The 23,341-nt window shown below is 60.1% G+C and overlaps 2 protein-coding genes across 7 annotated transcripts; one reads left to right on the forward strand and one right to left on the reverse strand.

Moving 5' to 3' along the window:
- The first annotated feature begins 972 nt into the window (after window positions 1-972).
- Window positions 973-15,290, forward strand: CSRNP2 (cysteine and serine rich nuclear protein 2). Of its 6 annotated transcripts, XM_052809798.1 has the most exons (6): window positions 6,625-7,622; window positions 9,125-9,382; window positions 9,929-10,188; window positions 11,389-11,685; window positions 11,948-12,356; window positions 12,497-12,830. In XM_052809798.1, the coding sequence occupies exons 2-6, from the start codon at window positions 9,229-9,231 to the stop codon at window positions 12,694-12,696; spliced, it is 1,320 nt and encodes a 439-aa protein (XP_052665758.1). In that variant the 5' UTR covers window positions 6,625-7,622; window positions 9,125-9,228; the 3' UTR covers window positions 12,697-12,830. The 6 variants fall into 6 exon arrangements, with proteins under 6 accessions (XP_052665757.1, XP_052665755.1, XP_052665753.1 ...); XM_052809797.1 differs by lacking the exon at window positions 6,625-7,622 and adding an exon at window positions 973-992 and having other exon boundaries at window positions 11,948-15,290; XM_052809795.1 differs by lacking the exon at window positions 6,625-7,622 and adding an exon at window positions 1,916-1,978 and having other exon boundaries at window positions 11,948-15,290.
- Window positions 15,291-15,617: 327 nt separating this feature from the next.
- LETMD1 (LETM1 domain containing 1) lies at window positions 15,618-22,855 on the reverse strand. Its single transcript, XM_052809809.1, has 9 exons — window positions 22,713-22,855; window positions 21,835-21,986; window positions 21,566-21,681; window positions 21,245-21,327; window positions 19,125-19,311; window positions 18,901-19,002; window positions 17,579-17,731; window positions 17,147-17,243; window positions 15,618-16,652 (listed from the first exon to the last, which is right to left on the reverse strand). The coding sequence occupies exons 1-9, from the start codon at window positions 22,835-22,837 to the stop codon at window positions 16,582-16,584; spliced, it is 1,086 nt and encodes a 361-aa protein (XP_052665769.1). The 5' UTR covers window positions 22,838-22,855; the 3' UTR covers window positions 15,618-16,581.
- Between the last annotated feature and the right edge of the window lie 486 nt (window positions 22,856-23,341).

Raw genomic sequence — 23,341 nt, forward strand, 5'->3', positions numbered from 1 at the left:
CGTCTCCCTTCTCCGTCGTGTGTGACGCTCCTCGGTGCGCCCTCACTCTGGTGCCGGGGGCAGGACGTAGGTCAGCAGCTCCCCGAAACCGTTGTTCAGGACTGCGGTGGCTCCCCCTCACCCCCAAAATCGCCTCCCAGCTGCTTCCAGAGCTGGGTAATGTCGGGGTTGGTGAGGAACTGGAGGATCCAGAGGTTAATCCTGGGAATGGTTGTAGCCGAGTACTGGCAACGGGTATCCAGGATCCCCACATGAACTCTGGGGACAAAGCAAGGCACTGGCTGCTAATTCCAGCAGCGAGGAGGAGGTCTCTTGGTCTCCTTGCCTGGCTTTGAGGCAGCTCGCTTCTCTAACCCTGGACCAGAGATACGAGCACACCCCGAGCCGCTGCAGGTCCTGCCCTGAGCTGCCAAAGCCTTGTAAATCAGTCAGGGGTAAAGATGCCAAGAAAAGTCATTAAAAAATGGAATAATTTTGCTCGCTTCTCCCCATGAATGCTGGGCAGCAGCCGGACCGTGAGCTCCATGGGCAGAGGGGCTTGTGTTTTGGCCGCTCGCCTTTTGTACGTGTTTGGCTACCTCCGGTGGTTAAGACAACGTGTATTTTAATTGTTTTTTCTGTTAGCATGCCAGAAGTGCGATGGACCTGTACGGTAGTGACACAGGCTTGGTAAACGCTTTGTATTGATGTTGCTGGGTGCGTGCGGCTGATTTTAATCCTATCGGATGAGGAAAACGCCGGCGAAGTGATTTGTCGCGCGTGGCGGCTCTGGGAGGAGAACGAAAGCCCCCAGATGGATGGGGGTAGCAACAGGCCAGTCCTTCCTCCAGCCCCAGTTGCTGGCTGGAAACAAGGGGGGAGATGAAGAGGATTTTTTAATCCTATAATTTGACCTGCTTATTAGTTAGCAACTCAACTAATCCGTAATCCAGGGGGAAGCGCTGCGGGAGCTCGCCTCGGGAGGAGCGTGTCAGAGGGGCTGCCGAGCTGAGGTGAGTGCGGGGGGTCTCGTGAAGGGGGGGGGAGAAGCCAAAGCGGGGGGAGACCCCTGTGGAGCCGGTCGGTCACCTTGATGCCTGCAGCCCTCTTCAGCCTCAGCCCTCTTCAGCCTCGCACTGGGAGCCTGGGGAAGAGGGAGCAGGGGGCTCGCTGCCTTCAAGGGGGGGGCGGCTGGCCGGCCACCGCCATGCCCCTGGGCCGGGAGGGCTGAGGACAGGCCACGGCCGGCCCCCCCGCCCCGTGCCCACAAGCCGGTCGACCCCCCTCCCCTGTGGCGAGGTGCCTGTGCCCCCCGCCCCCCCCGAGAGCTGCAGCTGGTCCGTTATTGCTAAAATAAGGCGCTTTTGGCCCCTTCCCGCTGTTTCCAGCCTCGCTAATCTCTTGTCTAGACTCCTCTGCCGGGCAGCTTTCGGCCACCCCCCCCCCGCCTCCTCCAGCTGGGTTTCCACAGAGCCCGGGGCTGCGGCCTGGACCCCCCCACGGCCCCCTACCCCCCAGTAGCAGGTTGGGGTGCTCCCCGCTTCCGTGTCTCCGCTTCAGGCCCTTCCCCAGCCCCCGAGGGGGTGAAGTTCCCCCAAGACCCTGAGCTGGGTCCCGGTGGGGGCGAGGGGAGCAGGCCCACCTCCCCCCCCCCCCCCACTTCCGCACTACATTTCCCGACGTGCCCCGCGGCCGCGCCTCCCGCTCCGGCCACCGGACTCGCTTTCCCAGCGTGCCCCGCGGTGCGGGCGGTGGTGGGAGCGAGGCGGGGGGGCGTGTCCGTCACGTGACGCGGGGTATATAAGGGGCGGCGCAGCGCCGGCGGCCCCATTGTTGTCGGCGAGCGGCGGCTGGGGCGGGTCCGCGCGGCCGCAGCCCCAGCGCGCGCCCAGCCGCCCCCCCCCCCCCCACCCCCCCCACCCCTCCTTCCCCCCCCCTTCCCCCCCCCACCCCCTCCACCCCCCCCCGGAGCCGCCCCCGCCCCGCCCGTGGGGACCCGGTGAGTGGGGGGGGGGGGGAAGGGAGGGGGGGGGGTCCCGCCTCGCTGCCCCTCTCCTGCCCCGGTGGGCTGGGGGGGGGGAGACATAGCGGTTTGGGGGGGGGTGGTCTCTCCGTCCTCTTGGAGCTGGGGAGTTATAGGGGGATGGGGGGGCGCTATAAGGGATGGGGGGGGCTGTAGGGGATGGGGGGACCTTACAGCTGGGGGAGCTTGTAGGGGATGGGGGGGCTTATAGCTGGGGGGGATCTATAGGGGATGTAGAGGTCTATAGGGGATGGGGGCTTATAGGGGTTGGGAGGGCTGTAGGGGATGGAGGGGTCTTTTCTAGCTGGGGGGGGCGTATAGGCGATGTAGGGGCCTATAGGGGGTGGGGGGACCTTATAGCTGTGGGAGCCTATAGGGGATGGGGGGGCTTATAGCTGGGGGGGGGTGTCTGTAGGGGATGTAGAGGCCTGTAGGGGATGGAGGGGTCTTTTCTAGCTGGGGGGGGCATATAGGGGGTGGGGGGACCTTATAGCTGTGGGAGCCTATAGGGGATGGAGGTTTGTTTTCTTGCTGGGGGGGTGTATAGAGGATGTGGGGGGGGGCTACAGAGGATGTAGGGACCTGTAGGGGATGTGGGCCTGCCTTCCAGCTGGAGAAGCTATAGGGGATATGGGGGACCCTTACAGCTGGGGGGGCTATAGGGGGTCGGGGGGGGCCTTTTCCAGCTGGGGAGGCCTAGGGGATGTGGGGGTCCCTTACAGTCACGGGCCTGTAGGGGATGGGGGGGGGGGCCCTTGCAGCTGGGGCTCTGCCCTCTCCTGTGTTTGGGGGGCCTGCAAGGTGCATGGGGCACCCATATATTTGGGGGGGGCTATAGGGGATGGGGGGGGGCCCTTGCAGCTGGGGTTCTTCCTTCTCCTGTACCTGAAGGGGGCTATGAGGGTTACGGGGGGGCTATGAGGGATATGGGGGGGCTGAGGGTCCTATGGAAGACATGGGGTGCCCTTATAGCTGCTTTGCTCTCTCGGGACCTATAGGGGATGTGGGGGGGGGTGGTCACACTGGGGTGGAGGCAGGGTTGGGGGGGGGGGGGGCATTACGTGGGTCCCCAAGAAGCCGCGGGGCGGTGGGAAGGAGCCGGTGATGATGGTGGGACGCAGGTTGGCCTGGAGGAGAAGCCATCGTGGGGGTCCTGGTCTGGTGTCCCCAAAGGCGGGGGGCGTTCGGGGGGGGGGGGGGTGTCATTGCAGGGGTCATTGCCCCCCATCCCGGACATCAGGAGATGAGGAGGGGGCTGGGATGATCCCCCCCTCCATTTGGTGGGTGGCGGTGGGCCCAGGAGGAAGGTTCCTCCTCGCCCAGCCCGCGCCGTGGCCGCGACCCTCGCCGGCGTTATTGCGGCAGGAGCCGAGCTCCACGCGGGAGCGGGCTCCGACGCTCGGCGGTCCCACGAGCTCCGGCGCTCCGTGGTTTCCTCGTGGTGCGACGGCCAGGACCAGCAGCCTCCGACCGGCCGTAGCCGTGGCCGCTGTCTGGAAGGAGCCCGGCAGCCGGCACGGGAGGTCTGACCCCTCTCGCCCAGCTGAGAAGAGCATCTAGGAGCTCAGCAACCCCACACTCGCCCTCGGGAGGAGCTGGACCAGCGGGACCACCGCGGCGGTGGTCTCCCGTGCCATCACCTTCACGGTTTCTCGTCCTCCCGCCTTCAGGGTCTTCCTCGCCCTTCGGGGTCTTTGGATCGAGGCGTTCTGTGGAGCCGCCGCGCGCAACGTAGGGGTGGACGACCCGCCTTTATGACTTGATTCCGGTGACGGGCAAAGGGACCGAGATGGGAATTTTGGGACCAACCTTTTCCGTAGCCCCCGCCTGACCCTCCCCAGGAGGCCGGGCAGCAGCGTGGGAAGATCTGCCCACCGTCAGCAGGTACGCCGAGGTGATTCGGGGCTCTAGGACAACCCGGACCCATCGCTACCGATTGTGATGCTGGTTGCGTAAGCGCAGGCTCCAGCGCCAGCGGTGCTTGAGCCGTGGGAGCTGTAGCCTAGATTTGCTCGTTAGCTGCGCTCGTTAGCAGCAGCATAGAAGAGGAAACCAACTCTTCTGCCGTTTGTCATAAAAACCCAAGGCGCGTTGCTCACTGAAGTGCCGGTAAGGACCGACCCAGGCTGAACTCAGATCTCCAGCGTGCCGACCGGCCGCAGCATCCCTGAAACGCAGCCCAGCGAATCCATCAACCTTCTGGCTGTGGAGGCCAACGGCCGAATCCTTTGGGAAAGCCTCCGACGACTCATTTGTCAAGGAGCCGAACTGCTGAACTCTTCACGGTGGCCAAGCAGCCATTCCAACCATCCTGGCGGGGCACAAATTATTTAATCTTGTTTCTCAGCTCATCGATATGAGCTTCTGCACTAATTCCTGCCCTGGGATAACACCTGGATAATGCATGGGCCGGGAGCAGCATGCGCCGTGCTGGGCGTTGAGCCGGTGGAAGTGCCTCCGGATCCGACAGTTTTTGCCGGCTCCTGGTTTAATTCTGCAGCGATTATCGAGTGTGAGCTTAATTGTTTTTTCCCCTTGGAGGGAGGTTTACGTGCTCCGCTGGGTCCGGCCACGTGCTCGAGTGTGCCGGACCCTTCCCAAGTGGTGCCAAACGTAAACCAAAGCCCTTCTGCTGCCCCGGGGGGGTGTCGCAGGGGCTCCCCATCCCGTCGGCTGTCCTTGAGAAGGTGAGCTGATTTATCTGCTCTTTGGAGGAAGCGCAGAGTGAGGGTTTGGGTTCACCATGGGGTTCTGTTTGTTTTTCCTCGATGATAAACGCCTGTTTCCCCGCCGTCGGTGGGGTTCGGGGCTTTGCTGGACAACTCGGGGGGCCTTCGGGGCGATGGTGGGAGCTCCTTTTCCGCTTACCAGGGAGCACTGAAGGGTGTTTTGTTCTGCACGACCGCAAAGCTATGGGGCTGCGGTTGCTTTTGGGGGGCGGCGGCGAACAGGGGGTGCTCGGCACGCTCCCCCCCCAACGTCACGGCATGATGCTCTGCAGTGATGCTGCCGTGTCATCCCCGGCAATGCTAATCCTGCTGCATAATTGGTAACGAGAGAGAGAGCCAAGCTGGGAAAGGGAGCTGCCGGAGGAGGAGACCCTTTTTGGGTGGGTTTCACCCCGGGGGTGAGACGTTTTCCCGTTGAAATTGCTGCCGAGAGCCATCCTTATCTCGGGGGGTGGAGGGAATACGAAATTGCAGCCTGGCTCCTTCCAGCCGCTGGCGCTGTCTTTGCGCTCCAGCATTGCCTTCCCGGGAGACGCCGAGCGCTGCGATGGAATAAAATGGGCTCCTTTGGTTATTCCTTGGTTGTATTTTTCTGGCTTTATCCTGTGTGCCGTGATCCGGTCTCAAATACACCCATTATCAACCAGGACAGGGTCAGGATGCTTCTCTAATGCCTGGCAGGCTGCTGCTTAGCCCAAGGGTCTCTCCCTGTCTATTATATATTTATTTCCTTCCTTCTTGCATATCATTCCCACCCTCTCCTCATCCAGCTGCTGAAATAATCCCATCCCCCTGTATCTGATACCTCGAAACCCTGGGAGGCTTTGTCAGGATCTGCTTTTGGCTCTTGGTTTTTACAGGAAACTTATTTAAACTGGCCTCCCCCTGCAAAACCTGATGCTCGAGGGACGCGGTTAAAACAGTTTGTAGAGGGGAGCAAATATGAGGAGGAAACCTTGAGCATCCTCTGAGTCACTTGGTCCCGGAGCCCTGGATCCGTGCGAGATTTTCAGGAGTGGCCACATCCACAGGATGCCCGGAGGATCACAAAATCTGCAGGATGCTCAGAGGGTCCCTGCCTGGTAATTACTAATTACTCTCAATATCTGGAAATAAAAACCGCTCGTCGCTCTGGAATTGCTATTTCGGTCTCCACCCAGACAAGCTGTGATGGAGGAGCAGCCCAGCAGCGCATCTAACGTGGATCAAGGATCATCGAAGGTGATGCCCGAGTCACAGGAGGTGAAACAAAACTTGTTAGTGGGACCCGGACCGAGGGCGGCGGATCTGTTGGCGTCGGCAAATGAGCTTTGGGGACCACGGAGCATCCCTCACCCAGAGATGCTCCCACCCTTCCACCTCTCCTGAAAGCTGGGAACCGGCAAACCGGGAGCGGGGGGGGGTTTGCAGCATGACAGCATTAATTACTTGTGATGATCTGGGTCATTAATCAACCCCGGATGAGCTTTGAGCCGGCAGGTTTTTCCAATCGGATCTTGGAGACCCATGGCTGGACCGGCTCTGTCTCGGGAGGCTCTTTGCATCCGTAATCACGCGAGTCCCGTCTCTCTCCTCTCCCGTGAACCCTTCCCCGCTCCCAAAGGCAATTCCAGCAGCTGCTGACATGGGAAAAATTAATATTTTTAGTTGAGCTCCTTTTGGTGTGACTTAATAGCGGAAAGAAGGGGAATCAGGGTCGCATGGAGCTTCCTGTGGAGCACAGTATTTGAGTCAAGGTTTTTTTTCTTCTTTCCCCATGCCAAATCCCCTCCTTGGGGCTTTATCTCCATTGAAAAACTGAATAAAACCTGCAAAAGGTTTATTTTCATTTTTCCCCCCCCCACTTTGACTCCTGCCACCATCAGTAATAGATTTTTTTTTTTTTCCCCCCAGCTGTGTCTTTGGTTCAGGAGGTGAGGAGGGAGGAGAGGCTTTCCCTGTGGGATGAGTCTGCGATGAGCGTCCCTGCTGGCTTTTTAGCCCCCTCGTTCCTTAAACCGTCGCTTAAGCCAGACCCCGACCTCAGGGCCAAAACTCACGCTGCCGCAGAGCGCAATCCCAACGCGAGGGCGAGGGTCTCCCAACCTCCTTCGGAAGAGGCTCCGGGGACTTCTCCGGGCACGCAGCCCCCCGCTCCGTGCTGGGCCTTCTGAGCTGCCGGGCTCGCCTCTGAGCTCTGCGTATTTTCCAAAGTGGGGGGTTTTATTTCAAAAAAGAAAAGTAATTTGAGCTAATAAGTGAATTAAACCGGCCTTTGCATCGCACGGGGGCAGCTGTTGCTGCGCCGATGGAGGAGGAAGAGGATGCCCGTGCGAGCAGGGGAGCTTCTACTGTGCAGAAATGAGATGAAAACTTCATTTTCCGGCTGCCTCATCCCCTGCGGCGTCTCCCCGAGCTCCTCGCCGCTCCCGGCTCCCCGTCCTCAGCCCCAGCCGTCCCTCGAGGCAGCACCCTTGGGTGGGTGCCCACCTTGCCGGCTTTGGATTCATTTCCCCCAACTCTGGGGTGGTTTTGAGCCCCCCCCCAGCGCGGCGAGTTGGTCCTTTATAAGAAACACTACTAATACGAACCATCTCCCGATGGATCCATCCAGGAAAGGATCTGGTCTCCATCCCCAGCTGGAGTTTGATGCCGCAGGTGGGGGTGTCCGCCCAGACGCCGTTGCTGATTTTCCTCGCCGTGAGCACGCGGAGGAGAGGGGTTTTAGATGATATTTTGAAGATTTGCATTGGAGGGAATAGGAGAAACCACAGAGACTCTCCTCGTTAATTATCTCCTTCCTAAACGAGGCCAACGAAGGCAGCTGAGCCCTGGGATGACCATCACTGCGCAGGCAGCACCCGCCGGGGACCTCCTGGGCACAGAAACGGGGCCATTTTGGGGTGATGGAGGTGGTAAAACACGATGGGGGGTTCAGGGACGTGGTGGCAGCGATGCCTCCGCTTTTCCCCTCGCATCGTGTGCAGGATCGGTGTCATTAAATCAGCTCCTTAATTGGGCTGATGCTTATGCTGGCTCAATGGCTGCTTTTTCCCCTCCTTTAGCAATAGGAATAAGCAATTTACCTACAACTAAATACCCCAAAAAGCCATATTTAAACCCAGGCTGGGCTGGGAAATCGCACCCTGCTCAAGGGCTTCACCGCAGCCCCGGTGCTGCTGTGGCTTTGGCACCAGCGCATCCTTTTTTGGGGGATAAGGGCACCGGCGTTTCCTTTTTGGCTTTAAAGATGCCGGAGGCAATGCGGAGCCCATCCCTGAGCTTTATGCCGGGGCGGGCAGTGCCTCCCGTTACCCATTTGCCCCCCCAAAATCGTATCCGAAAACCCTCTGATCCCCCTGCTCCGAGATTGCCGTGTCCCGGGGTTCCGCAGGGATGCTGTTGGCTGACATGCTTTTTTTCGAAGCCGGTTGTTCCGTTGCCATGAGAACGGCGGTTGGAGCGGAGGGGACAGAAAGCGGAGAGGAGAGGAGAGGAGAGGAGATGGCACAACCGGGTGGATGCTGGGCTCCCCGGGAAGCTTCCCGCTCCAGCCTGGCCCTGGGGACAGGGACGAGGGATGTCCTGGGCTCGGTTCAAAAGCCAAAGCCGCTGGTGTTGGGGTGACCCGAAAGCATCGGGCGGATGCAGAGCGATGCTCGCCAGTCTTCCCCACCGGAGGATCAGCTCCTAAAAATTCCTCGCCTGAGCTGGAGCCGTGCATTTCCAGGCTTCCCGTGGGCAAGCTGCCTTTTTTGGAGCACGTAGGCATTAATGAGGGGGCAGGAAAATGCCGGAGACTCTCGCAGCAAAATCCTACAGGGGCTTTTTCCCTCCCTATGTCTTGGATGGAGCCGCCGATCTGTCGTCAGCGACGTTAGGGTAACCCCTGGCACGTCCCGAGGTTGTTTTAAGCTTTAGGGTTTTTTAGCAAGGGAGTTAACGGGAGCACCGAGCTGCCGGCAAAGGTTATTTCACAGGCAAAATGCATGGTGGTCGGCCATGCCGGGGCAGCGCGAGCTCCTTTCTCTATAAAACTGGTGTCTCTTTTCACTTTCGGTTAATTTGGTTATGAATCGGTTTAGAACAGAAGAGTTTAGTTGGGAGGGAGCTGCAGCCATCACCCTGCCCAACCGCCTGACCCCTCCAGGGCTGCCCAAAAATTAAAGGATATCATTAAATAACATTAACCACGCGCAAGCTCCCTCCTGCAGACCAGGCAGGGGGAGGATGGGCTCGCCTCGGAGAACTTGTAGGAGAACAGTAGCATTTTGGGGATCAGAGGCTTTATCTGGGGTGGGGAGGACAGGGATGGGGAGAAACTGCTCTTAAGAGCCGGTAAAACTTTTCCTGGTTATCCCGAGTGATGCTGGCTTATCCAAAATGCTGTTACAGCTTCTTGCCTTGTCTGCAGGGACGCGGTGAGCCCGCCGGCAGCTCCGGGGGCTGGCTCCGGAAAGCTGGTGGCAAAGCACCCCCCCTTGCCGCCCGCCGGCTCTCCATGCGAACCGTGGCCAAATGGATGCGATCGCGAGCGCCGGCCTCAAGAGGAAGTTTGAGGATGCGGACGTGGGCTCGCCGGGCTCCAACTCGGACATCTCGGAGATCTCCAACAGCGACAGTGCCGACAGCTGCGACAGCGTCAACCCCTCCAGCTCCACCGGCTTCATACGTGAGTGGTCGGGGATGGTCCCCGTCCGCGTTCCCAGTCTCCGGGTGCCTCTGCCGTCAAGCACGAGGCACCTGGATGTGGGGCTGGCTCCGCTCTTCCCCTGCTCATCCCTTGTAACCCGTTTGGGGCGATGAGCAGAGACCTGCTCGCCTGTCCCATGAGTACGGGTCATGCCAGGCCCTGGGGAATTTCAAATATTAGACCCCAAACCAGTTGTCCAAGGTCCATCCTGGACCTTTTCTATCCCCTTCCCAGCATTCGCCCCTGCTGAGATATTTTGGTGGCTGAACGGGGTGATGATTTTGTAGGGGTACGGGGATTAATGGGGTTGGTCTCGGTGGAATCGAGCGCAGCCCGTGTAGATGCAGCCATCACCCAAAGCCAGCTCAGGGCCACCAGCACGAGCTCGACCTGCTCCTGGGAGCCCAGGGGCTCAGGGGCTTGCAGAAAAGTCCTTTTCCAGTGGGGTGGGAGGTCTTCACAGGACCCCCAAGGGGTTTTTTGCTCCTAACAGCCCCTCTCTGCCTTCCTCCCCCTGCCCCGCAGCCACCTCCATCCTGAAGCGGCAGAAGCAGCTTCGCAGGAAGAATGTCCGCTTCGACCAAGTGACCGTCTACTACTTCGCCCGACGCCAGGGCTTCACCAGCGTCCCCAGCCAGGGCGGCAGCTCCCTGGGCATGGCCCAACGCCACAACTCCGTCCGCCACTACACGCTCTGCGAGTTCGCCCAGGAGCAGGAGGTGAATCACCGGGAGATCCTACGGGAGCACCTCAAGGAAGAAAAACTCCACGCCAAGAAAATGAAGGTATTGCCGGGGAAGCAGGATGTCGCTGGTGAAACCCGGGCAATGCCGCAGCCGGCAAACACCTTGCTGAGCTTTGGTGGAGCTTGAGTGTAAGCCAGGTCGGAGGAGAGACATCCAGGCTGCCAGTTCAGATCAGCTGGGGATGGATTTATTGCCACTAAGCTCTTCCTTTCTATTTCTTTTACGTCTTTTTTGTGTCGATGCTGCACCTGCATGGGGAGCCGGCCAGGCAGCATCAACCTGTGCTGCGTTCGGAGCTGTCGGCCAAACCTCACCAGGTCCATGCCAGTAGAAATTCCAGTCTGGGAGGAGGCAGCCAGGCTGCGTCGGGGGAAGATCAGGATCTTGGGTGGCTCTGCCTGTTCTCCAACCCGTCTGGGGTTGGATCTGTGCCCTCGGGCGTTGCCCAGAGGTTGGGCTCTGCTCAGCGGGATGCTCTGCAGAGCCTGTGATCTGGCTCCCACTGCTGTGACAGCCTGCTTTGGGTAAATCCACCCGGCTGCCTCTTTATTTGCTTTATTTTTTTCTTTTTTTTTTTTTTTTTTAAACATAGGCTTTTCCACCAGCTCCTCAGGAGGCCACGGCCCTCTCCATCTGCTGCCTCCACATGTGCCGGTTTCAGAGGGCTGGGGACCCTCATTTACCCTCAGTGCCAAGATCTGGGGGTGTTTGAGTGCGCAGGGAGGGAGGTTGAAGGACCAGAGCAGGGAGGTGAAGGCGCGTTGCAGGATCCGGCTCTGGCCCCTCTGTTGCTTTCAAACCTCATTTTCCTCAGGGACAACCGGAGGGGGATGCTCTGCAGCTCCATTGCTGCCGCTGCTCTGGTATTTTAAGCAGCAGCACCCTCCTTTTATCTCACTATTTGCAGGGCGCCGTAGCGGAGGGAAGACAGAAAAGGGATTCTCTGCTCTAATTCTCCTGTTATTTAATTTTTTTCCCCTTCTTTCTCCTATAAACTGCCACAAGCCCACCCACAGTCTGGCTTGGGGGGCAGAATCGCATGGGAATGGCTCTGCGGGGGCCTCAGCTCACCGTGCTGGACCCCGCTCAGTGCTGGGGGGCAAGGGAAGGCTCTGAGCTGGGGTGGTGGGTGGTCGTTGGGGGACCAGGAGCCGGGTGGAGGGACATACATCCTCCATCCTGCCTCATCGCCGCGGCTCAGTGTGTCCCCCCTGGGCGGGCGCTGACTCTGCTCCGCAGCTCACCAAGAACGGCACGGTGGAGTCGGAGGAGGCGGACGGCCTGACGCTGGAGGACGTCTCGGATGACGACATCGACGTGGAGAACGTGGAGGTGGACGACTACTTCTTCCTGCAGCCGTTGCCCACCAAACGCCGCCGAGCTCTGCTGCGAGCCTCCGGTGTTCACCGCATCGATGCTGAGGAGAAGCAGGAGCTGCGGGCCATCCGCCTGTCCCGGGAGGAGTGCGGCTGCGACTGCCGCCTCTACTGCGACCCGGAGGCTTGTGCCTGCAGCCAGGCAGGGATTAAATGCCAGGTGAGTCGGGGAAAGAGATGCCAGTGGTGAAACCAGGTTGCCGGGGCTCGTCCTGGTGCTGGTGTGCCTGTGCTCTCCTTGGGTGCCAGCTGCTCCTGGAGGGGCTGGGGTGCAGCTCCAGGTTGTTTTGGGGACACCCAGCAGGGGAAACACTTCCCCCAGCACCAAATTCCCAAGGTCAGGCAGCGCCAGGGTGGATTTTAGGCTCTGGGGAGGGATCCTCTGGGATCCTGAAGCTGCCACGTCTCCATCTCCCTGCCAGGTGGATCGCATGTCCTTCCCCTGCGGCTGCTCCCGGGATGGTTGCGGTAACATGGCCGGTCGGATCGAATTCAATCCTATCCGGGTGCGGACTCACTACCTCCACACCATCATGAAGCTGGAGCTGGAGAACAAGCGTCAGGGTGGGCGGCCACCGGCGCCGGAGGAGGAGGCGGCCGCTGCCGCCGCTCACGGCTCCGCTAGCGACTGGCTGGGGCCGCAGCCAGCCGAAACGCAGGACTTCCAGGAGTTCATGGCGGAGAACGAGACGGCCGTCATGCACCTGCAAACGGCGGAGGAGTTGGAGAGGCTGAAGGCTGAGGAAGACTCCAGCAACGGCTCCAGCGTGGAGAGCTTGGGCGTTTGCATCCTGGAGGAGCCCCTGGCCGTGCCGGAGGGTTTGTGCCCAGGTCTTGCCGCCCCCATCCTCATCCAAGCCCAGTTACCTCCGGGCTCGTCCGTCCTCTGCTTTGCCGACGGCTCGGAGCCGGCAGCCTCGGCGGTGGGCGACCAGCCCTACTTGAACGATGGACCTGTGGTCTACTACCAGGTGGAGCAGAGGCCGGTGCTGGGTGTCAAGGGCGAGAGCAGCCCGGCAGAGCCGCCGGCACCGTCCTCCTGCCTGAGCGAGAAGAACCTCAGCGTCCTCCCCGTCCCGGTGGTGACTTGCAGCCGAGCCGCCGCTGCTGCGAGCAAGGGGGAAGCATCCCGAAATCCTCCCTCGTCCCCGGAGGCTGCTCCATCCTCTGAGGGCTGCCGAGCGGTGGCTGCTGCCCGCTGCCCGCGTTCCCCGTCCCCCGTGCCACCGGAGCAAGCCCTGGAGCGGGCGCACGAGCCGCCCTCCGCCGAGGAGCGCTCGCTGGGGCCTGTCCTGCCCGTGTGAGTGGCCCTTTCCCCCCCCCCCCCCCCCTCCTCGGCGCTCATTTATTTATTGACAATAATATTTTATGGACTGGCAGCAGCCACTGGTGGTTATTTAATTTGGGGGGTGGGGGAAGAGCAGGGGCTGCTTTGTACAGAGGATTTTAAACGGCATCCCCTCGCCTGATGCCAGGAGCCTTTCGCTTGCCTGGCAGAGACGGTTTTCATGGCTCGGCCGATGCCGGCAGCTGCTCGGTTGCCACCTGCGCGCCAGGACATTCCTGACCTGGAGCCTCCTGCTTCCCATGGCTGCTCCTTCCCATCCTCCTCCCCCTGAGCTGCCCCCACCGTAGCCCCAGGCTGCCAGGACACCTCTGCCCTCTGTTTTTTAATGAAAAAAGACTTTTTTCCTTTATTTCCCCCCCCCCCCCCCCTTTTTTTTTTTAATGAATGTTTACTGGGCCGTGTCACAACCCAGCGCCTCCGAGTGCTGCTCCAGCCCCTTCCCTATGGCACTGCCCCACCGGCCACCGCAGCCGGCATGAGGGGCCAGGATGGATCAGGAAGCACCCAGAGCCAGCGGGGAGGCTCTAATTGCACAAGAGGGGTGAGACCGCAGCCTGCAAACTCTCCTAGAAAATTTGGGGGGGTTTTAACTGCTGGGATTTGAAGAGTTTGAGCCCTTCGCAGCCATGGCATGACCGTGATGGAGAACCGTGTCCGTCTGTCCATCCTTGTGCACCATGCTGGCCTCGAGGAATGGTCAAGGCACTGGGCTGCTGCGTCCACTGGCCAGGCAGTAAAAGCACTTTCCACCCCCCCTGGCTCCCCCAGCGCCGGGCCGGGGCCCCCCCCTTTGCTTCCTGCCAAAACCGGCCCCATTGCAGGTCTCAAGGGGCCGGACCCGGTGGGACCCGGCGTGACGCTCCTCTTCCTTCTCCCCAGTAGCTTTAACCTCCGCCCTTGCTCCAGCCTCCTCCTGGTCAAGGGGAAGCATCTCCCCTCCGTCCCCCCTGCCCCGCCATTTATTGGACTCGGGCTGAGCAAAATCCAGTCTTTTTTAAGGCGAGAATCGGGGGAAGCGGTGGGGGTGAAGAGCCCCTGATGCCCACGAGCTTCCCCTGCCGGAGGGTTCAATCCAATACAGCCCCGCAGCTGCCGCCCTCGCGTCTTCTCGGAAAACAACCCCGGAGCTGCTCGAAGGGGAAACATTCCAGCTGGAGAGCAGGGTAAATTGGGGGGGGGCAGGGAACTGCAGTCTGATGAAGTGCTTTAATTATTTTGGGGGGGGGGGGGGGGGGGGTTAAGGTAGTTCTTGTGCTCCTGGCGGTCACCTCCCTCTGTCAAAAGGTGTTTAAAGGGGTTTAAAACCCCTTCGCTGCTCTCACCGCCTCGGCGAGTGGTTCCAACTGAGCCTTAAGCCTGGCAAAGTGGCTCTTCCCCACCCCTCCCCTCCCTCTCTGCCAGGACTGAGCCCCTGGGGACACTGTCCCCTTCTCCCGGGGCAGAGCGGAGGGGGAAGGAGCTGGTTTCCAAACCGGAGTGGGCTCGGGGCACATTACCAGCCGGCACCAATTCCGGCAGCAGCTCTCCCTGCCCTCAGCCAGCATACAAGGGCTAAATTTGGGAGGAACAAAGCCTTACCCCCTTGTTGGGCGCTTCACCGGCGATGTCCCCGCGTCCCTTCCCGGCAGGGAGCTGCCACTGGTTTGGCTGTGGGGGTTTTTCAGCTCCTGCACGAAACGGAGCAACTCCGAGCTGCAAAACCGGAGCAAATGGTGACACTTGAATGGGTTAACGTCTTTTATTTCCCCCCTTTTTTATTTTCAACGGACTCCACACTCCCTCCCCAGCTCTGTGTCCCGGCCGACCGCAGCCAGGTCAGGACCTGCTTGCCCCAGGGAGGTGGCTCGTTAGGCGTTAGGCGAGCCCGGAGGCTCCGTCAACTGACAGAATGAATCCTAAGACACTGGTTAGGATGGGTGCTTTCACAATAAGCAAAGAACTAATAGGATTTATTCTATTTTTTACAAAGATAACTATGCTGTTAATAGTGCAATGAAAGCAAATTCTGCCTTTTATTATTATTTTTGTTCGTTTTAAACGTACTCACTGACACTAACGCTGGTTCCGCGCTGGCTCCTGCTCAACTCGTCGCCGTGTAAGAAACCAAACAGCCCATCTCCTCTCTGGTGCTACCGGGGTGCTGCGGGAGCCGCGGCACTATCGCACCGCCGAAATCCAGGCGTCCCCGGCTCCTCATCCTATTTAAACAACAGCAACTCTGCGACTCCTAAACCTCCCCGTCTCACACTGTCTAAGGTGGCTTTTTTGTTTTTAATTTTCCAGTGTGAATCCAAAGCTTGTCCTCTGCATATGGTTTTTGGTTTTTTTTCTGGCCTTTTCTGTTCTTTTCATGGTGATAATGCTGTATTTAAAGAGAATATTTAAGTGTAAAAATAAAAGAAATGCTCAAACTTGGATGGCGAGTTGCGTCTTAAAGGGGGTTACACCCACCCCGGTGAATTCCTCTTGGTTGGGGTCTTGAATTCCTGCAAAAACAGCAAGGCTAGGGGGTGAGGGGAAAGGTTTTCTTCTCCAAGAGGTGAGGGAGGAGCTCGGAGCTGGCCTGGCACACACGTGGGTGATTTCTACTCCTCCTTTATACCAGAATAATGCTTAAAAAAGGAGATTTTTTTCCAGGTGGTAGCATGCCCTGTCCACGGGTGGAGGAGCCGCTGGTGGGACACGGAGTATTTCACAGCACAGGAGGTGCAGAGGGGCCTCCAGAGAGATGCTTGAGCCACTCGCTTGCTTTTCTCTTTAATAAAACACTTAAAGATGATTTAAATTCACTCAACAGCTGGGTATTTCTCATGCAGTGACGGGATGAGGTGAGACACGGTGGGTTTTAACCCCCTCAACGCAGCCTGCAGCGGGGAGCTGCCGCTAAAGCCCTCGGAGCCACCTCCGCCAAGCAGAAAGCGCAGGGCTAAGATCTAATTAGGCAGAACTTGACAAACGCAGGCCGTGGCCTCCGCCGAAGGCGTCAGTGCAGTTCAGTGCTGCCTTTCTAACGCCATTTGTGTCAACAGCGGCGTTTCCAGCCCCGGCATCCTCCCCCCATCAGCCAGCGCCGGTGGCGAGGGCTCCCCAGATGAGGGACTGTGATGGGGATGCTCCGGGAGGCAGCTGCAGCCAAACAAGGAACCCTCCCGCAGGGAACCCCCCCAAGGCTGCGGGTAAGGTCGCACGGGGATTTGGGGTCTTTTCTTAACCCCTCAGGGAGATTTTTATATTTAAGACTGCTCAGTGGAGTAAAGAAACTAAGTAAAACCCTCCGTTTGAGGCATAGAGCAGCAAAACCCAAGCTGAACGGAGCCCACTATTACGAGATACTAAGGGAAGCATCCACAGGCAGCGGAGACACTTGTGCTCCCCTCCCGTAGTTAAAAAGTGACACAGTTTAAGAGCCAGAACAGTGAAGCCGCCTCCCCTGGACGTGGAAGGCAGGGACGGGGCTCAGCCCCGTGACATCACCAGCCCGCTCTGACGGCACGAAGGGGAAGAGAAGAGACGGCGCCGGCACAAACCTCCAGTGCAGGAGGGAGGGAATTGTATCTTCGCCCCAGCGGCAGCATCGGGGCCCTTCTCGCTGACTCCGGGCTGTGGTTTCACGTCACCGAAAGGCAGGTTTTTTTGCGGCGCCAGGCTGGGAATCGCCAAGTTGACGCACGATGCCGGGGTGAGGGTGCGCAGCTGGCGGCTCGGCCATCACTCCTTGGCCCTGACATAGTTGAGGGACAGCAGGACCATGCTGTTCGCCAGGAGCGAAGCTTCAGAAGCTGAAAAAATACAAGAGCGAGGTCAGAGCAGCACTGCTGCAGCCCAATCGCTCCAAACGTGCTCATCCTGAGCTGCCGAGGCAGCACCAGAGGCTGCGGGGCTCCCCCTCACCCCCAGCCCCTTTCTCTGGGGGTTTTTTGCTCTGCTCCAGATCCCCCGTTTTCCTCCTGCTCCAGTTTTGCTTCCCCTGGTGTTGCTACGGGGCTCGAATCTGCCACCACGAGGTCTCTGTGGGACAGGGACAGCCGAGCACAGGCTGTCCCTTGCGGGTATTCCACACGGACATGTCCCCAGAGAGAGCCAGCATGCTCCACCATGTCCTCCTCTCGGGGACGAGGCCCCAGGAGATCGGTGGGGCAGCCCAGAGGGGGATAAAGCCACTGTTTACCCCAAATTTCCCCAGAACCGACACTCCCTGTGCCCAGAGAAACTCAAGAGACTCCCAGGTCCCCGCTGTCCCACCAGGCAGGAGCTGCCCTTCAGCCACCATTACCTTGCAGCTTGCAGGAGAGCCCCAGCCACTGCTCCAGCCACGCTCTGCACTCGGACATGCCGAGGTGAGTGGAGTTCAGGCCACGGAGGTAACAAGCCTGCAGAGCAGGGAAGAGGAAAAAAAATACAGACACGTTCAGGGATGGGCACTCTGGGTCACACGAAACGCCAGGGATCACGCCGTGATCCTTCCTCAGCATGAAGAGGGGCTAAGCAATGGTGAACCATGCCCCGTGGTGCCCCGGCGTGGTCCCAACACAGAAAATGGGCTCAGAAAACCACTTCCCGGAGGAGAGCGGCTGCAATCCGCCTCGCAGTGGGTCTGGAGGAACGTGCCGTGCCCCGACGCAGCTCTGCTAACAACCAGGGAGGGCCGGGATGACGCAACCCCAGGGTGAAGCAGCCGGTGTGGGGCTGAAGGAACCATCCTCACCGCTTTCAGCTCCTCCTCGGACAGCTGGCCCAAGCCCAGGCGCAGCATGGCACGGTCCAGGTGCCGGATTTCCAAGACGTGGCTCCGCAGGCGATGCCTCAGGAAAAAGGCCGGCAAGTGAGGGGTCAGAAACAGGACCTGGCTCAGGGCTTTCTGTGAGGGAAAAGAAGGGCACAGTCACTGGTGAGGGTGTCTCACCCCTCCAAAAATGGGTGTCTGACCCATTCAGGCACAACTTAAATCAAACAAAGCCTCTCCCGTTCCAGACATGCCCTGTATTTTGTTCCCCTTTAATTATCTGGCTAATTGTCCTGCCCATGCTGAAACCCTGAGCTGTCCCTGGCAGTTTTCGTTACGCCCAGCTTGGCTGCCTGGCCCAACGAGCGGGGCAGGGAGCTGGTGTCCAGAGACACAAGCTCTGTCCTGGGCTGGATGAGGGTGTCTGGGGTGAGTTCAGATGTGTGGGATGGCTCAGCTGTGGCCGATGGTCCCACTAAGCCAGGGACCTACAGTGAGGACAGACAAACAGTCTCATTCTGGGGCTGTTTTCATGGGATCAGAGAATGGTTTGGGTGGGAAGGGACCTTCAAAGGCCATCCAGTCCAACCCCCCTGCCATGAGCAGGGACATCTTCAATGAGATCAGGTTGCTCCAAGCCCAAGACTGACCTTGAATGTTTCCAGGGATGGGGTATGGACCACCTCCCTGGGGACCCTGTGCCAGTGTCTCACCACCCTCAGCATAAAACAGTTCTTCATATCCAGTCTGAATCTCCCCTCTTTTAGTTGAAAACCATGCCCCCTTGTCCTGTCGCTGCAGGCCCTGCTAAAAAGTCTGTCGCCATCTTTCACACCTACCCCGTTATGTACTGGGGGGCTTCTCTAAGGTCTCCCCGGAGCCTTCTCTTCTCCAGGCTGAACAACCCCAACTCTCTCAGCCTTTCCTCACAGGGCAGGTGTTCCAGCCCTCTGATCATTTTTGTGGCCCCCCTCGGGACCTGTTCCAGCAGGTCCACGTCTTTCCTGTGCTGAGGACCCCAGAGCTGGACACAGTGCTCCGGAGGGGTCTCACCAGAGCGGAGCAGAGGGGCAGAATCCCCTCCCTCGACCTGCTGGCCACGCTGCTTTCGATGCAGCCCAGGAGATGGTTGGTTTTCTGGGCTGTCAGCACACATTGCCGGGTCATGTCCAGCTTTTCATCCACAACTGGACTGGTTTTAGGGCACAACACCACGTTTGGGGCACAATTGAGTGGATTAGCACCTCCACACTCTTCAGTAAGAGCCAGCTCTGAGCTGCCGGCAGGAGAAAAGCCGCACTCACCACATGAGACACCCGGAGCTTGTTCAGACCCAGTGGAGATCCCGAAAACAAACTTCTCACAGCATAGAGTTCAGCCACACGTGGCTGGGAACCTCGCTGCACCTGAAAGAGTCATGGTGTGCGTTGCCGACACCTCCCACGGGTGTTCGTCACCACCAGGCAGGGCCGAGGCGGCGGCAGCGGCACAGGCAGGACGGGCAATACCAGCCGCGGCATTGACGTACCTCGGCGCAGAGCTCCTGCAGGCGTTTTTGGAGCTGCGGCTCAGACAGGGAACGTGCTGCCAGGGCTAAACTCTCCACCACGTCCGGATAGGAGTCTCTCCGGATGGCATCGTAGGCATCCAGGAACTCAACCTGCTGGTTGGGGGTCCAGAAGTAGCGGATCAGGAGCTGCCGTGGGAAGAAATACCTTGGAGAGAAGAGGAGACAGGGATTCAGGGAGGAAAACCACACGCACAAGCCGGGGCAGTCGGATTTCATGCTGCTGGAAAGAGGCGCAAGCAACGTCCTGCCTTGGGGCAGCACATCTCGCCCCTACGAGCTGTGGATGTTCACTCCTCCAAAGGGGCGAGCTTGGGAATCACAGAATCACTGAGGTTGGAAAAGACCTTTAAGATCATCGAGTCCGACCATTAACCCAACACTGCCGAGTCCACCACTGAACCACGTCCCTAAGCGCCACGTCTGCACGTCTTGTAAATCCCTCCAGGGACGGTGACTCCACCACATCCCTGGGCAGCCTGTTCCAGTGCTTGACAACCCTTTTGGTGAAGAAATTTTTCCTCATATCCAACCTAAAGTTCTCCTGGTGCAACTTGAGGCCGTTTCCTCTCGTCCTATTGCTTGTTACTCGGGAGAAGAGACCGACCCCCACCTCACTACAACCTCCTTTCAGGTAGTTGTAGAGAGCCATGAGGTCTCCCCTCAGCCTCCTCTTCTCCAGGCTAAACAACCCCTGTTCCCTCAGCCGCTCCTCACAGGACTGGTGCTCTAGACCCGTCACCGGCTTCTTTGGACGCGCTGCAGCACCTCAGTGACTTTCTTGTCATGAGGGCCCAACATCGGACGCAGCGTTCGAGGTGCCGAGTACAGGAGGGCGATCCCTTCCCTAGTCCCACTGGCCGCACCATTTCTGACACAAGCCAGGATGCTGCTGGCCACCTTGGCCACCCGGGCAAGCGGCCGGCTCATCTTCAGCCGGCTGTCGACCAACACCCCCGGCTCCTTCCCCGCCGGGCAGCTTTCCAGCCGCTCTTCCCAGTGCGCGGGGCTGTTGTGACCCAGGTGCAGGTCCCGGCCCTCAGCCCTGCCGAACCTCGCACCGCTGGCCTCGGCCCGTCGACCCGGCCTGCCCAGATCCCGCTGTGGAGCCTTCCGGCCCTCCGGCAGATCAACGCTCCCGCCCGGCCCGGTGTCGTCGGCAAACTGAGGGTGCACGGATCCCCTCCTCCAGATCGTCGATAACGATACTAAACAGAACCGGCCCCAGTACGGGCCCCGGGGAACACCAATCGTCACCGGCTGCCAGCGGGATCGAACTCCCTTCGCCGCCGCTCTGGGACCGGCCAGCCCGCCGGCCCTCGCCCCAGTGAAGAGTGCACCCATCCAGGCCATGAGCAGCCCATTTCCCCAGGAAAATACTGTGGGAAATGCTGTCAAAGGCTTTACTCTAGTCCAGGTAAACAACATCCACAGCCTTTCGCTCCTCCACTAAGCGGGTCACCTTGTTGTGGAAGGAGATTTGCTCCTCCAAAGGCTGTGGCGAGCTCGGGAAGGAGCGTTCCAGGTGATCGGATCACTGCCGTGCCCGGCTGGAGCTTCTCCACTGCGGCCGAGGCTGGACACAACACGGAGATCTCTGCCCTGCGCTGTTTTACGCAGCGGGGCTCTCACCCACCCGCAGGACACAAAAGCCAAGGAATAGAATTGAAAAATCCAGGTTTTTAGCTGGGATTTAGCTCCGGCAGCAGGACAGCTGGCAGGGAGAGGGACGTTCGAAGGACTACGGAGACAGCTGGGAGGGAATTGTGCAAGGAGGTTTCTCCGGCCAAGCACGGACAGTGCTGTTCCCTGCGTGCCAGGGATTATTTCGCCACGCTAGAAACAGGGAGCTGGGTGAGCTGCTGACACGCAGGAGCCGGTATTGCGAAATGATTGCTGGGCTCGTCAGGCTACGGGTATTTTTGATTACAGTGAGAGGTGAAGCAAGGAAGGGAGACTGTCTGGCTGGATTTATAACTCTAAAAAAAAAAACCCTAGTTCCATGAAATTTAAGATATCGAGGAGCCCAAATATTGGGGCTGCAGCCGAGCCCCGGCAGTCACCGTGACGCTGGTACTCACATCAGGACGATGACCAAGAAGTTGGCGAAGGGCGGGATAGCGATAACTCCGATGGGAATGGCCTTGATCACATCCCTGCGAAACTGCCTCCAAAATTAGAAGAGAGGATCAGGATCTGATGCCAAACTCATAAAATTCCCTCAAAATTAACAGCCCCGGCCCCAGCTTCCAAACCCTGTTTTTAGGCAGGGAACGTGCCTCACCAGGAGGAATTGGCCTCTCCGACCCCCCCACCGAAGCCCCGCACACGAACTCGAGCCCCTTTTCATGGGGAGGCAGAGCCAAACAGCACCAAAATGCATCCCAGGCGCCGCATCGTACCTGCCGCAGCCTCTCCATCTCCCGGTAGGGAAGCTGCTGAACACTCAGTCTCTGACGGGACATTTTAGATTTGATTTTTCTTATTTCTTTGACTTCCATAAAGAGCGCTTGGACTCCTGCTGGAACAGAGAGCACCTTCAGGTCCCTGATTCCTGGGCAAACACCTCCGGCAATGCAGTTTTTAGCCCCAGGAAGGGAACAGGCAGCGCATCCAGCTGCCTCCGTTCTCCCCAGAGAACTGGAAACATCCCCTCGTCCCCGAGACCCACCTTTCGTGAAAGTCGCGTACAGCACGTAGAAACGGGGGAAGGTCCTTTCCAAAAACCTCTCGTACCTCCCGTTGATGTGCTTCGCTTTCGACACCAGGGCAGCGAGGACGGACCTGGAGCCGGCTTTTGTGGAGCGGTAGCACACCGAGGACCTGCAGCCAACACCCCCACACACCCCCCCACGATTACTTCTGACAGTGTTTTGTGGAAAAGGCTCTGAGGAAGTGGGGGGGTTGGCCCGGAGAGAGGTGGGATGCTGGGCTGGGGGACTCCCAAAGCCCCCAGGGAGGGGACAGGGTGCTGGGACCCCCCCCCCTTGCCCTGCATGGGCAGCCCTGGCGGGTCCGGGGAGCCACTTGAGACAGAGCTCAGGGCCAGGGCTGGGGGGGCTGCAGGGGGTGGGCGTCAGCACCAGGACCCGGAGGTGCATTGGGGGCTTCCCCAGTGCCTGTGGGGGGCCGTGCTTGGCGTTGGGGGGGGGGGTGTCAAGGTGGCAGAGGCAGGGTGGGGGAGCAGGGCTGGTAACGGGGGGGCTTGCCTGGTGCTGGGGAGGGTGGGTGGGGAGCGCCGAGTGGCACGGGGTGGGGGGAAGGACACCACGGTAAGTAAGGGAGGTCTGGGGGGGGTCGCGGGGGGGGGCACTGCGGGCTGGGGACCGGGTGGGGGCTATGGCCAGTCCCGGGAGGTGCAGCGGGGGGGGGGGAAACAAGGCCGGTAACCGGGGTGGGGGGGGGGGGGGAGCTGTGGTCGGTATCTGGGGAGCTGGGGGCTATGGAGGGAGCGGGTGGCCCTGAGGGGGGGCTGCCACGGCCGGTGCCGGGGGGCGATGGCTGGCACCGGCACCGGGGCGGGGGATGGACGGATCGGTCCCCGCTCACCTCGTCGCCCCCCGGGCGGGACGCGGCTCCAGCAGCCCCCGGGCGCGGCTCAGGCCGGCGGCGGGACCGGGACCGGGGCCGAAGCGCCAGAGCAGCCAGCGGCAGCCGACCCTGGACAGCGCCATCTTGGCGGGTCACGGCCCGGGGGCAAAGGGCGAAGGTCACCGGGAGGGAGGGGGGGAGGAAGAGAGTGAGCGCCGGGAGCTGAGCGCTGATTGGCTGGAGCGCCAGCGTGACGGCGCGGCCGGTCATGTGACCGCAGGCGGAAGTGGGCCTTGGGGGCCGCCGGGGCGCGAAGAGGGGCCTGGACCGGGCCGAGCCCCCCCCCCGGTCCCCGTTACCGGCGGCATCGGCTGGGGGGCGGGCATCCCCCGGAGCTCGGGCCCCCGCCGGAGGTTCCCCCTCTCCAGCGCTGTTTTACGGCCCACGGGGCGGCGCCGGGGGAGCCTGGGCGGGCCGCGGCCTTGTCCCGGGTTGCCCGTCCCCTTCCCGGGCCCTTGGCTTCCCAGCGGCGCCTGGTGGTTACACGTTAGGGTAGTTGGTGAATGCAGGCGAGGTGAGCTGGGCCTCCTCTCCCCCTTTACCTGCCACAGCCGGTGGTTGGCACCGGAGCCGGGGGTTAAGCCCGT

This window comes from Harpia harpyja, chromosome 15 (genome assembly GCF_026419915.1).
Source record: "Harpia harpyja isolate bHarHar1 chromosome 15, bHarHar1 primary haplotype, whole genome shotgun sequence".
In the NCBI taxonomy this organism is placed as follows: Eukaryota; Metazoa; Chordata; class Aves; order Accipitriformes; family Accipitridae; genus Harpia; species Harpia harpyja.